The 14,288-nt window shown below is 37.3% G+C and overlaps 1 protein-coding gene across 1 annotated transcript in view; it reads left to right on the top strand.

Annotated features, from left to right (window-relative positions):
• Positions 1 to 545: 545 nt before the first annotated feature.
• The window catches only part of LOC139729503 (late secretory pathway protein AVL9 homolog), a 46,270-nt gene continuing 32,527 nt past the window's right edge, over positions 546 to 14,288 (top strand). The window contains exons 1-2 of the mRNA XM_071640429.1: positions 546 to 558; positions 1,720 to 1,763. Of these exons, the coding sequence (XP_071496530.1) occupies positions 546 to 558; positions 1,720 to 1,763 (57 nt within the window). The remainder of the gene's footprint in view (positions 559 to 1,719; positions 1,764 to 14,288) is intronic.

Raw genomic sequence — 14,288 nt, 5'->3', positions numbered from 1 at the left:
ACTTGAACTCATCCATTTTTTTTTTCATTTCATTTCGTTTATTTCATTTCCAATAATGCAAAACATTTTCATACACAAAATAACACAATACCAATACAATGTAGTAACAAAGAAAAATATGTGAAGTTAACTATACTATACGCATCAAAAAAGCAAATGAAAAAAATTGAATTAAAACTAAAGTTGCAGGAAATGGAGGAGACATGATGTGAAAAAGCTAAGCTTGTATTTTGCAGTCTCCTCGTGGACAAAAAGACTAAATAACATCACGGAAGCAAGTTGCTAGATATAATATAAAAGGTGCACAACACATACAGACCTATACAAACAAACAAACAAACAGACGGACAAACACAAGTAACCTCTCTTGGAAAGAGAAAGATAGAGAAAGAAAAAAAGAACACAAGGAAAAAGAGGAAATTATTTTGAACGAAGAAACAGAAAGAGACATCAGCTATTCTATATGAGGACAGGAAAAAGGCGAGAAGGGAGAAGAGATGAGGGGTCTATTTATAGGTCCCAGCACACGCGAGGCACAAGATGCGATGGATCACCGAGGTAAACGTAGGATGAGATACTAAAAGAAAAAAAAAATTAGTATGACGAATAAAAAAGAAAGCTCAAAATTAAGGCTAACTAAAATGTAATGTGCCTTCCATAGTAATGACTTACTGGTTTCGTTGATTTGATCCCCCACGTTCAAGTAATGATTTTTAGAGTCACATTAGTACAATGTATTAGGCCTATTTCCACGCATATATGAATGTGATGATTTTCATACTTATAAACTATGGTTATGAAGTTATTCCTTCCATGTCATTGAGTGTATATTTTTGCATGATGATGTACATCTGCGCAATTTGATCTTTGGTCGCCAGTCAGATTTTTAACAAAAACCTTTTCAATCCAATTTAAACTACTTATACAATCAGCGGTTTCGAGTTTGCGTGCAGAGATACTAATGATCAGTTTTTTTCTTTGCTCGTGCAGAGTAAGAAATCTCTGATCAGTAGTTTTACTTGGCACGAGCAAAGGAAAACCTCTGATCATAATAGTAACTGTTTTGCAAGTAACGTTGCACGCAGAGTACCTCTGATCAGAGGTTTTGCCCGACTTTTGCAACACGTGGCGTTTCATATCTGTCAGCACTATTTGGGCACCCGTCCCGCTTCATCATGAATATTCATCAGGCAGTAACTGTACTAGTAAATGGCAGAACGCTGGATACGTGCAAAACGTATGGCCGGGAAATGTAAAAATCTCGAAAAATTGCATCAACGGGGAATGTTAAAACGTCTCGCCGGGAGATGGAAAAATGTTCAGTTTTGCCGAGAAATGTAAAAACGCTGCCGGGAAATGAAAAAAAATATGTATTTCAACGGTATTACGGATTCATGTAGATGATGAATATTCATGATGAAGCGGGACGTGTGCCCAGATCAGTGATAGTGCTTACCGCTACGATGCGGGAATTGGCAACTCCTAAACCGCTAGTACGATAGTAAATTACGTATACTGTATACCTTCTTGACTCTGCTGGTTCTACGAGATCCCAGCTAGCTCGACGTCCGACGACATAAACACATCAATCGCTTCAAGCCATCAGAACACACGATGTAGGATCAATCGCCGATGCCGTGACCGTGTTAAACCGTGGAGCTCGTGTCGTGACCTCCATTCTCAACTTCAATTTTTCTCGTTTTCATGTTTGCCTTTCAGCTTTCACTGATAAATGGACGAACCACTACCCACCCACCGAGCGTGTGAGTTGTGTATGACATTAGGCCGTAACTCCGTAACTGTCACCGTGACGTGACCCGTGTTGGTGGGATCGGGACGAAGGGATGGGATACGAGAGGACTGACCCGAGCTATAGTCATCGAGCTCGAGCTCGAACGAGCGAGGCCTACATCAAAGATCTAGCTACGCTCCAGCGCTGATGAGACGCATCGTGTTGATGTTGTGATTACCGATGCCGATTGTGTGCCCATGTCATGACGTTCTTTCTGATTCTGTTGTTGATTAGCAATGGTACAATGCCATGCTCATGGTCATGACTCATGTCGTACGGTACCTTGTTGACTATCTGAAGTATGAATGATGTGATGCCTCTGCTGCTAGCTCTGGCTCTTATATAAGACTTCTACATAAACTTCGACGTCAACATCTAAAGTCTAAACTTTATGAACGGAGTGGTCAACACAGTCAGCCAGAGCAGAATGGATGGAAAATCATGAAATTGGGATCCATAAGTCTTATGTAAAGAATGAACTGAGATTTAAGAGAATGGCCCAACAAAGTGAAGCAAAAGATGAAGAGCCATCTGGCCCTGGAACTATTCTGCATGTTGTTGTGGTTGGCTTTCATCACAAGCGAGGTTGCCAGGTAGAGTATGAACCACAGCCATTGATGATGATTGTGTCAAACTGTCGTGATTTCGAGTAGACGTGGGCATGTACCATTGTAGGGTGGGAAGTGGATCTATTTAACATTAGTTCCTAGCCTGAGTTATTTTTTTCTTTATTAAATAATGACATGATGATGTGAAACAAAGTAATTTACACACCCAGCAGCATGTGTCCATTTGGTCATTACTTAACGTTTGCAAAATTTTGAAAGCAAATGCCAAAAGTGGAAGAAAAGTATTTAAAAAAAAACACATTGTTGCTCATCATAAATCACTTGTACAACGTAGGATCAGTTTTCGACATGCCTGAATCTGAATGTTGACTTGAATTTACAGACATTTTACATGCAGCTGGTATCAATCAGTAATGTTCGTTCTAGTAGTAGTGGTGGATGGTACATTTGTGGAATGTACACAAGTTTGTATTGTACATTTCAACCTCTCCTATCCGCCCTCCCTTAATTCGGATCTGTCTGTTATCCGGATGCAATCTCTGTGTGATTGCCTTTTCTTTTTTCTTTCAATTTCATAATCATGGGGAAAATGGGGATTTCAAACTCATACAAAATTCCTACACAAACTCACATGAATTATAGTATTCCCAACACAAATGACATACATTCAAATCTAAATAATTTTCATCTATAATAACATGCATTCATACTTTCACTACCCCCCAATCACCCCAAGAACGTGGACAGAAAACTTCATTAAATCAGGGCATATGATACAGGCGATTGTTCATTAAGAAAATTATCAGAGAATTCTGAACGCAGACCAGCTCAGCTGACACGGGGGCAGCTGACAATGACAAGACATGTTCACCCAAAATTGATACATTTGTACTCGTAGATACCATTCTACTCTACCATTGGGTAGGCAGCTGGATGTACAATGTATTAAACATTGAGTCTCCTACATGTACATGTATGTCTGGCCAAATCCCTTATCCGGATGAGCGCTGGTCCCGACATGTCCGGATGGGAGAGGTTGGACTGTAGGTTTGTATCTTTGTCACCTATTAACTACAAACGTGTTGTATAATAGTTGTTGCTGAATAAACAACCAAGTTGGTTGTGCAGTATTGGATGAATTGACTAGATTACTGTTGCACACTTGAAGAAGAAGTTCCTGGGGACCCGAATTCCTAAACCTCTAGCTTATTTTTCGTAAATCATGTGCATGTCGGTGTGAATTTATCCATTACTGCCTACATGTACACGTTTATTGGAATCTTGTCTCATTTCTGCAATCAAAACTGCATTTCCCATGCACTACCAAAATCTACTTTCTGAATTCCATAGTTTGGAGTTTTATGATGTTCTCTAACATTTTGAATGTGATGCACATTGTATTTTCTGCTAAAAGTGCATCACGTGCTGTTGTTGGTATTATACAATTTGTAGAGCTGGAGATTAGAAATGAGGGCAAATCATTGAGGAATTTTTGTCACTCTCAGCTTGACTGGGGTATGGAGCAGTCAGTTACAGCTGGCCATTAGAGGCCACTCGCTCTGAGGCGCACGCACTCACACACACACACACACACACATACATTTGTAATTTGTATGCATTTGACACTATCACACATGTGCCATTGAACTACACTGTACTTAACATTTAGTGTATACAGCGAATATTTCGTGAGGTTTTTATTTTCGCGAATTTCGCGAGTCAGGTGCTATTCGCGAAATTAAAGACGTGGGAAAATATTGACTCTGATCCCAATGTGAATGCGACGTACGCGTGTACACTTCTCCGTTCAGTACAGGACTTCATGATCGCGAATTTAACCACTCGCAAAATCGTCAGGAGTTCCCGAATCACAAAATTTATACTTGCGAAATATATGGCGCATACAGTAGCTCAATGCATGTATACATTATGTATAATATCTATACAATGTGTACTCAGTAAGGCCTACCTAAAATGTTGATTTGTAAAGCTACATTATAAGTTGACACTTCAGAGAACTGTAGATACATCACTGATTGTTAGTGATTGTTGAACGTTCTCCTTAAATGTCTTCTGCTTTCATCAAAGAGATTGTAACTTGTCCACGTACAATAATGTAATTGAGGCATAAACAGGGAATTTCTCCAGTTGGGATCAAGAAATCGAGATGGCATGATTGATAAGTGTACAAGTGTATACTACATGTACTAATGACAGTAATGAATACAAGCAGTAGGACCAAGGATGCAAAGGAACATGTCTGAGTAATAAAACTGACGTTGAATGATTTATAAGATTATTATTATTATTGTTATTGTTTATTGCTTGTAATTCTTAAAGATACAATGCTATAAACTCTTGTTCATTTTAGAAGTTGAAGTGTAGGAAAAACAACAATAGAAGATATTCAGAATCATTTAGGGTTGCAAAATGTAATTTGTTTGTATGTACATGTACATTGTGTGCAATGTACATCACCATGCAGATTACGGTGTGGTGCAACACACACACACTACGTGGACCGGCACACAAACCAGGCGCAGACAGGCAGACCCATAACCTGCATGTTAAAGGTTCTGTTTACCTTTGGGAGAAGTGATTTAAAAAATGTTGAAAGATATCACATTTGATGCATATGTGTAGGTCAGTTGCATCACGAACCATCCTACCATATAACATTTTTGCCATAAAGCCTCGAATATAAATTGGAGATATACTATTTTTCTCAATAAACCATAACTGTAGACGGTTTGGTCTGCAAACATTTTTACTATTGTTCACATTTTACATTTAACAATACTAAACATTGATTCATACAGGTTCAAATTTTTACATTGGTTGTTTCTATCCCTAACTCACATTTTAGAACTATTTTGAAGCACTAATGCTGAATTTTTGTTTCATCTGCAAATGGTAAATTATGCCTTTGAATATAAAATGATGCAGTACAATTAAGAATGTGTCCTCATGGGATGGAGACCTGTTCATTACAGTAACCCATTGAAGACTAGTCCTGAAAATACTACAATGTAGGGCAGGTATTTATATGGGAAATGTGTGGTAAAGCATTATACAGTCAAACCTGCCTTAGCGGCCACCTGCCTATAGCGGCCACCTGTCTATAGCGGCCACTGAAAAATCCCCCCGAGAGATAAGCCCTGTTAAAGACCCTGTGTATAGCGGCCACCTGTCTAACGCGGCCAGCGGCCACAAATTTTGTTTCCCGCAGTAGATTTTAACCTGTCTATAGCGGCCACAGAGCCGGTAATTCAGCGTGTTTTTCCAGTTTGTGGCCATGCCAGACATTCATGGGCAACGTTAGTGATCGCCACTGCTGCATTCATCACTTATTCAGTCATGATAATGCACTAGAGTAAAGCTTTCTTCACGACTGTGCACATGCTACTGTGCAACAATTTCATAGACACCGGCATTGTTCAATGCATGAAACACATATGTGTATACGTACGCATGTATACATGTACATTAAATACTTATCCATGTATCCAACTATGATATATGTACATACAATAGGCAATGCACATAAAGTTGGATTACCTGTCTATAGCGGCCACCTGTCTATAACGGCCACTTTTTCCGTGTCCCTTGGGTGGCCGCTATAGACAGGTTTGACTGTAATTGTATCTCATCATATCATACCAAATAGTGTTAAAACTGATATTGATTCTTTGAAGTTACAACCATACAAATGTGGCAATTCATGTTTCTACAGACTTTATATTGAAGCATTAATTACCGAGGGCATCTCATTCAGATTTCATTACTAGTTTTATACCCAAGTGACATTGTGTTGGAGGAACAATTACACCGATTTAAGCTTGTAGAACAGATGTATAACACCCCTTCTACAGCTGTACATTTGTATGCTACACCATCTACATGTATACGATATACAGTGTACCATGCATTTGGAGTACAATTTTTAGTGTGTATGTAGACGTACACATACAAACTTGTAAGAAAATGTATTTACTACAAAGTGTACATGTCATTCATTTACATTTACAAACTTGTCCAAGAAAGGGGAAGTAATTCCTAAGGCTTATCAAATATTTATATCTTGCCTCACTTGAAAAAGATTGTCTAGTAATGAGCAGCCAGTTATGCACAGAGTGACCTTTCAAGACTTGGGAATGAAAACTGATTGACAGATCAAAACTCTTTTGACGTTTAAAGGACAAGTCCACCTTCACATGTGGATTGAGTGAGTGCATCAAGACTACACACATTAGTGAAAGTTTGGGGAAAATCGGACAACCCATTCAAAATAAACTTATGAATTATTGAATTATCTGTGCAGTCACTGCTGGATGAGAAGACTACTACAGTGCATCGTCGGTTTAGAATGATAAGGGCGTTAAGTTGTCACAAAACCCATAGTGTTCGAGACAACTTAACGGCCTTCTCATTCTCAACAGACGGCATGATGTCACATGCGTACAACGATATAAGGAAAATATAAAGAGAATTTCACAAAAGTTAATTTTTAGAAAAAAGTGCACATTTCCTCAACCTGTCACTGATGTACATGTTAAGGGTAATATTATTCCTCCTTCCTTCTGAAAGAGGCAAGTCAAGCATTTTTTTACTATACACCTGTAGATGCGAGAAAAGTGAAAATATGTTGAATTTCCTTTATGTTTTCTTTATATCGTTGTACACATGTGACATCACAAGCTGTAGTGGTCTTCTCATCCAGCAGTGACTGAGGAGAAACTTGAAAAATTCATAACTTTTGAACGGGTTGTCCAATTTTGCTCAAACTCTCACTGATGTGTTCTACTAATATTGCTGCATTCACTCAATCCGTATGTACCGGTATATGAAGGTGGACTTGTCCTTTAAGTTTCATAGTCTGAGGTTCACATAACTGTACATTGTACACTAGTACTACAAATGAAGCAGTCTCACAGATGCGGTGACAAGAAGCAAATTAGTGTGTACGGTCTACAACAACTGTAGGCTGTCACACGGTGTGTAGTAGGCTGTAGGGCCTACAAGTGTACATTAGATCAGTACTAGGTCTACCCATGTGCATGCTGTGCCCAGAGATGCATCACTCTAGGATCCATCAAATCTTGCCCTTTTTTCAGAAGCTTCTGTCTATAGAATTCATTTGGTAAATGTGTATCAAATCATTAGAGTCATCACCATTTCTAGTTTTGTTTTTACTCTTTCCTGTTTAGTATCGCATGGAAAATATGAATGTACGCTGTACAGGTACTGTACATACAAGTTTGTACTGTACCTGTTTTCTGTTGCAGTAATATATGACTTTCAATATGAATGCCCCCTCCCCCCCCCCCCCCAAAAAAAAAAGGGGGGGGAATATATCCATGCCCATGGGTGGGCATGTTTGTACATTTTTCACTGTATAGATTTTATTGTACATGGTTTCTTGCAAGTTCATAAAGGTCTAGCTACATTGTACACTGTACATGTACATGTTTAACAGGGTTCGAAATTGGCGATGGTCCGCTGGCCATTGGCCACCCAAAATCATGTCGGACTAGCTAAAAATCATAAAATTCTGAAGTAACTAGTCCGTCTGGCTAGCCAAAATATTGCTTCAGTGCCAAAATTGATTCTAAGTAGTCCGCCTGGCTAGTTAAAAAAAAAAGTTAAGTGCGACCCCGATGTATAATATCAAAATCTTTGTATGCCGTCCTTTTGACCAAGATTTAATGCAAGTTCAACAATTGCATTGTGCAGTACGTTATCATTCCTATTTAAGCAATTTCCTTCTCCAAGATTTGTCATTTTTCTTGAATTGTAATTTTAGAAATGTGTACCACCATTGTTTTGAGGGCTTTGAACAGTGTTTGATACACAGTAGGGATTATTGCTTTTTAAAATGATACAATCCCATAAAAAGTTCATTTGTCTACTTTCAGATGCTGCATTTGTGTCAAGAAAGAAAGGTGACACTTCCTCAATTAGTTGTCCTTCCCTGGTTGTGGCAAGCTGCCCATCGCTGCAATTTAGAAATTCTCACTTTCCATGTTGGCATTTTAATGTCCTACAATGTACCCCACATCATGTTCAGGTTAGTGACATTTTACAAAGTCAAGTCAAGCCAGAAGAACTGAATGCAAGGTACTGCAATTAAGCGCTTGCTTGATTGCCTGACGCGAGTGAAATTAGATTAAGGCAAGTGCTGTGGAACAGTAAAAAAGATAAATAACTGAAAAAATAAAAATAAAGGAAAAAGCTTGCCTGAATCAAGCAAGCAAAAAGTTTTTGAACTATTCTTTTTTTTTCACTTTCCCCCTTCAAACCCACAAAGTCAGTCACACAGAAGCCCAAAGATAATGACTGATGTACCATATTTCAGCAACTTTCCTACACTTAGGTGAAGAACCCCAATGCAATGCCAACACTGAACCAAGTGTACTCCAATGAAAGCGTATGAATCAACATGTGCTGTTTATTCAAGTGATTGCATTTTTTTCAAGCCCTTGACTTACATGGGAAATCTATATCATTCTCTTCCATGTTTTTTTTAATTTTTTTATATTTTTTTTTTACTTTCTTTTTGGACAAATAAAATTCATGTTCGGGCAAGTGTTCTGCAACAATCTAATACCTGTTTGCCAGACTGGGCAAGTGGTTAAAAAAAAGAATAAGAAGTTATGAAGAAATGGTACCCATTTCAGTGAATTTGGTCATGGATGAGAAAGCTACAATATTTTATTGCTCATATTCATGCAAATGATTTGAGGTGATGATGTTATTGACTTGCAATTGCCCCTTTGGTTTTAGTACAAAGCTGTACAAAAGTATCATCAGAATCACTACAATTATGTACATGTACAAGTGTATGTACAACCCAATTGTCCATGGAAGAAGTTATATCTATTTGCTATGCCATTCCGACAGAACAAGAATTTGACACTTGAGGAACAAATTTTTCTTTTTGATTGCATGTCAAAAAAGGGAGCTTTTTAGCATCAAAGATACTGTAAATGCATCTTGAGGTTAAATTGACAGGCTTGTAATCACCTTACAAATTTGCACTCAATAATTTCATGGTTGTTTTTCTATATTAATAAGTACAGCATTTGTAATGCGCCTTCGATCTAGTATCCTATTCTGAGGCGCAGTTGTACTCTTTGTGCAGGTATAATTGTGATTATGATGCTTTGTAATTCCATATATTTCACATAACATCCTATCAGATTTCATCATCTGATTTTACCTTATCTCTTATAGCCAACTTGAGCATGATGATGGAGAATTAGCATGGATAATGTCAGTGTGCCCTAGGGAAAACCAGCTATTTTTATATTTTTACTTCTCTTCACTTGTACTTCTTACCCTTTGCTTGCAGAACTGAATGTGATCACACCCACAGTATCAGAGCTATGAAAGTATATGAGGATCACTGTCTTGTAGGCAATTTGACAAATGAAGTTTAGTATTACACTCTCAAACAATTACATTGAAACCACATGACCCAAACAAGCTCTCCACTTGAACAGTCTTCATTATAGATGTGGACTGATCCCGCAGACCAGTAAAGAACCTCGTGAAGGTCCTGTTGTCAGACTCTGCCAGACTCAGTATCGTTATTTTCAGTCAGGTACTGTATCACTTTTGGCTACAGTGTACTTGCCTACACCCATTGCGTACTACGGTACAAGGGGTTAGTTCAATGATCCTTTCAAATGTGTGCTGGATAGTCAAAAGTGAGCCTTGGATAAAGCTTCATGTTTGATATCGTGTTTGCGTGATATACTGTCATCTTTCCAATTGAACAAACAAACACAATATTTCCAAAGGAACAAAGCTTGTGTGAGCAGGTGTAAAATAAGCCAAAGAAAATATCTGCTTAGTTACAGTGCCCACCATATTTGCAACAATCTGAAACTAGAAAGAAAAAAAAAAGATCTGCAAAATACTACATTTAGCTAATTTACACAATGTGTGTGGATGTAAATGTGTGGTATGGGTACAACTCATAACTGTAGGTAATTGTTACATTTGGCAAAGGAAAAGAAAAGCACTGAAACCTGTCGTATAACATCAGGAAATCATCTGTCCAGTGACCACATGTTATTTATTTGCATGAAATCACGACTTGTCTGTTCATGAGCAATCGACTGTAATGAAATATTGATGATGCTTGTCTTTTGATCGGGGCTGTTACGTTCATACTCCATAATTTTTAAGCTTTCTAAATACACATGTTTAGATTCAGTGCTTTAAGCAAAGGGAAGAAATGAAAATAAAGGCATAAAGTTTTGACAAGCAGTGACCATCTGTTTGTAAGTAAAAAAACAACAACAACTAACTGATAACCATTGCACAACAGTTTCACAAAGGTGGTGGAGAATGTTTTACAACATGAAGAATATTGTCAACCTTTATTGTATCTCGAATAGGGGCTCTCCCATGAAAAATATTACACCTCTCATGTTCCTGTTAATTCCAAAAATTTTGCAATCAATTTGTACTGCACCACCACATGTGAATGTTGTATTAAAGGTCCTCTTTACCTTTGGGAGCAGTGGTTTAAAAATGTTCCAGATATCACATGTGATGCATAGATATGTGTAGGTCTGTTGTCACAAAACACTCTACCATATACAATGTAACATTATTTTTCACAATAATGGTATCAGTATTTTTTTCATTAAACCATAACTGTAGGCGGTTTAGCTTAGAAACATTTTTATTACAACTATTGTTTACATTTTGTGTATTTCAAAACACTTAACATAGATTACATGGATTCAAATTTTTACAGTGGTTGTTTCTATCCCTAACTCACATTTTAGAACTATTTGAAAGCACTAATGTTGGGTTTTTGTTTCATCTGCAAATGGTGTTTTAAATTATGCCTTAAAAGTATCCCTCTGGCTATCATGTACATTGTACAATACACACTGTACCTATAGACTGGAAATATCCAAATATTTGTGTTGCCTGTTTACAGTCAGTCTTTAATTGAGCGAGACAAGCCTCGGTCACCCGTTTCATTGAGCACCGTGCATACAGGCCCTTTATGGTATCTTGCCTCTCTTTGATCAAACTCTGTAGTTTGATGATTGTGTCAAACAATGGAAAACACTCGCAACCCGGTAGTTAGTGTCTTGTTTATCACTGTACACTGTATATTTATCATTTTTTATGGGTGTCCCTTGTTGCTAGATGCTATAGCACTCATAAAAACTAAACTTTGCTGTTGTGTTTTTCTCCAAGAGTTGTAATGATTTATTTTGAATCGTATCAGTATATTGTACTGTATCTTTTGTCCTATGATAACAATGATTAAAAAGCACTTGGTTCTGAAAAGTGTTTCATTCATTAATACAGTAAGTGTGCATATGGACAGTCTGTACAGTTGTAGAAGTACAAGTAGCTCCTAATAGGCCTATACTGTATTGTACCGATTAATAGTAGACAGCAAATCATTATAAAATGCATCATAATTATTGTGCTCCATCCTCTGGAAAATCTCTTTTTTGATACAGAGTGCCCTTAAAAAACAAACAAACAAACAAACAAACAAACAAACAAGATTATGCATGCTTTTGCACTGTTGGATCCCATGTAATGAATTGATTTAATAATTAGTTCTATATGGTCAAAGTTTACACGGACAATGAATCATCATTTAATTTCTTTGTCTCAAGTCGCTGACTGACTTCCACACAAAAATCATATACAGTGTACAACTACAGTCTCATAGGCTATATTATAGAGAAACTTACTGTTTTTACAAAATATTGCAATAATTCACAACAAGGATTTATTATTTTCTTTGTGTGTAATTGTGATGAAACTTGTACAGTTTTTTGTGTTTGCTTTTTATGGAAGCCAGCTTGAAAAATGGAGTTGAATTTATACTTTCAACAACATTTAACATCAATATTATTGTAACGCTAGTTCAGTGAAAACAACAATTGTTTGTTATAAATTATCCCCCAGGGTAATATTTTTCCTTCAAATACAAGCATCCAGAAGAGGAAGTAGCTCAGGTTGTATCTGATCAGTGATATGATCTTGGAACAGTTTTAAAACCAACATAGCTGGCTCACTGACATTGAAGTGATCTATAATGTGTAGCATAAATTTGAACATTCAGTTTCCTGCACTGCTTTTGATTTGTAGCATTTGAGCCTCTCAGTTTCAGTTTCTCCTTTTTAAAGTTAAAGGACAAGTTCACCTTCATAAACATAAGGATTGAGAGAATGTAGCAATATTGGTAGAACACACCATTGAAAGTTTGAGGAAAATCAGACAATCCGTTCAAAAGTTATGAATTTTTGAAGTTTTTGTGCAGTACCCGCTGGATGAGAAGACTACTGCAGTGTGTGAATAACTTAGATGTCACATGCGTACAACAATATAAGGAAAATATAAAGAGAATTTCACAAAATTCCATCGTTTGAAAAAAGTACACATTCCCCTGACTCGTTACCGACAAATGTTATGGGTAATATTATCCCCCCTGCCTTTAGAAAGAGGCAAGTCAAGTGCTCTTTTATTATGCGAAAAAAGTGAAAATATGTTGAATTTTCTTTTACATTTTCTTTATACTGTTGTACGCATATGACTCACAAGCTGTAGTAGTCTCCTCATCCAGCGGTTCCAACACAAAAATTAAAAAGATTCATAACTTTTGCATCGATTGTCCAATTTTCCTCAAACTTTCACTGAATGTGTTCTACTAATATTGTTGCATTTTCTCAGTCCTTATGTTTATGAAGGTGAACTTGTCCTTTAAATGAGCTTAGTGACATTCCCTGAACAGTTATTTGTACATTAGTATTGTAAATGGTATAGAGATTTTCATTGTGATAGTATTTAAAGTCACATTTGAAACATCTTTATATGTACAGTAGGCCCTGCATGTATAATGTACCCGGTATACAGAAAGTAAACACTCAGTGTGAATACTGCTGTTCTAAATCGGTTTCATGCTGGAAGAAAGGTCTGTAGAATGTACCTACAAAGAGAGAAATAATGAAAATTAGCAGTATTCACTGTTGTGCATTTTTACGTGGCAAGAGTGCTATCTGTATTATTACAGGGGATGGCTAGTAACTGAATGATCAGTGGGAATCTAGGGAATGCTGGGGGATGATCGTTCCAATCAGGGGGTCGCACTTAACTTTTTTTTTAAACTAGCCAGGCGGACTACTTAGAATCAATTTTGACACTGAAGCAATATTTTGGCTAGCCAGACGGACTAGTTACTTCAGGATTTTATGATTTTTAGCTAGTCCGACATGATTTTGGGTGGCCAATGGCCAGCGGACCATCGCCAATTTCGAACCCTGCCAATTCTTGTGGGATTCATTTTAAGAGTACATTATATATCTATTGTTGTGTGAAAATTATTTGATTCAGAATGGTCTCATATTCAAGTAATGAGCAGTTTAATGGTTCCAGGCTAGCATGCCTGTACAGTGACGGGACATTAAACTGCACATTCCTTGAATATGAGACCGTTCTGAAGCAATAATTTTCACACAACAATAGATATATAATGTACTCTTAAAATGAATCCCACAAGAATTGGAACAATCATCCCCCTGCATTCCCACTGATTCCCACTGATCAGTTACTAGCCATCCCCTTTAAAGTCATATTTGAATTAAATTGATAGCAGAGCATCAAAGTGACTGAAACCTGTACCTCTTTAGCACAGTGAAATGCACTTGTATACACACGTGTAGACCAGTTCGGTTTGGGTATTTTTTTTTTTGTTTTTGTTTTTTTTTTTGAATAATTTCTTACCTGGGGCTTCAAGTGTGCCTAACAAAAAAAAATAATTATAATAATTTACAAAGTTTGTTATACACATGGCTCATTGCGTAACCCATTGACAGTGCTTTTATTCTTCTTTGGAACCCCCACCCCCCCCCCCCCCCAAGTTATAAATGGCTGCCACAAGT

This window comes from Diadema antillarum, unplaced genomic scaffold (genome assembly GCF_040938485.1).
Source record: "Diadema antillarum isolate AM-2024a unplaced genomic scaffold, OU_Dant_1.0 seq00000244_RagTag, whole genome shotgun sequence".
Classification (NCBI taxonomy): domain Eukaryota; kingdom Metazoa; phylum Echinodermata; class Echinoidea; order Diadematoida; family Diadematidae; genus Diadema; species Diadema antillarum.
The sequence above is the reverse complement of the archived record's forward strand: the minus strand, read 5'-3'. Positions and strand labels throughout refer to the sequence as shown.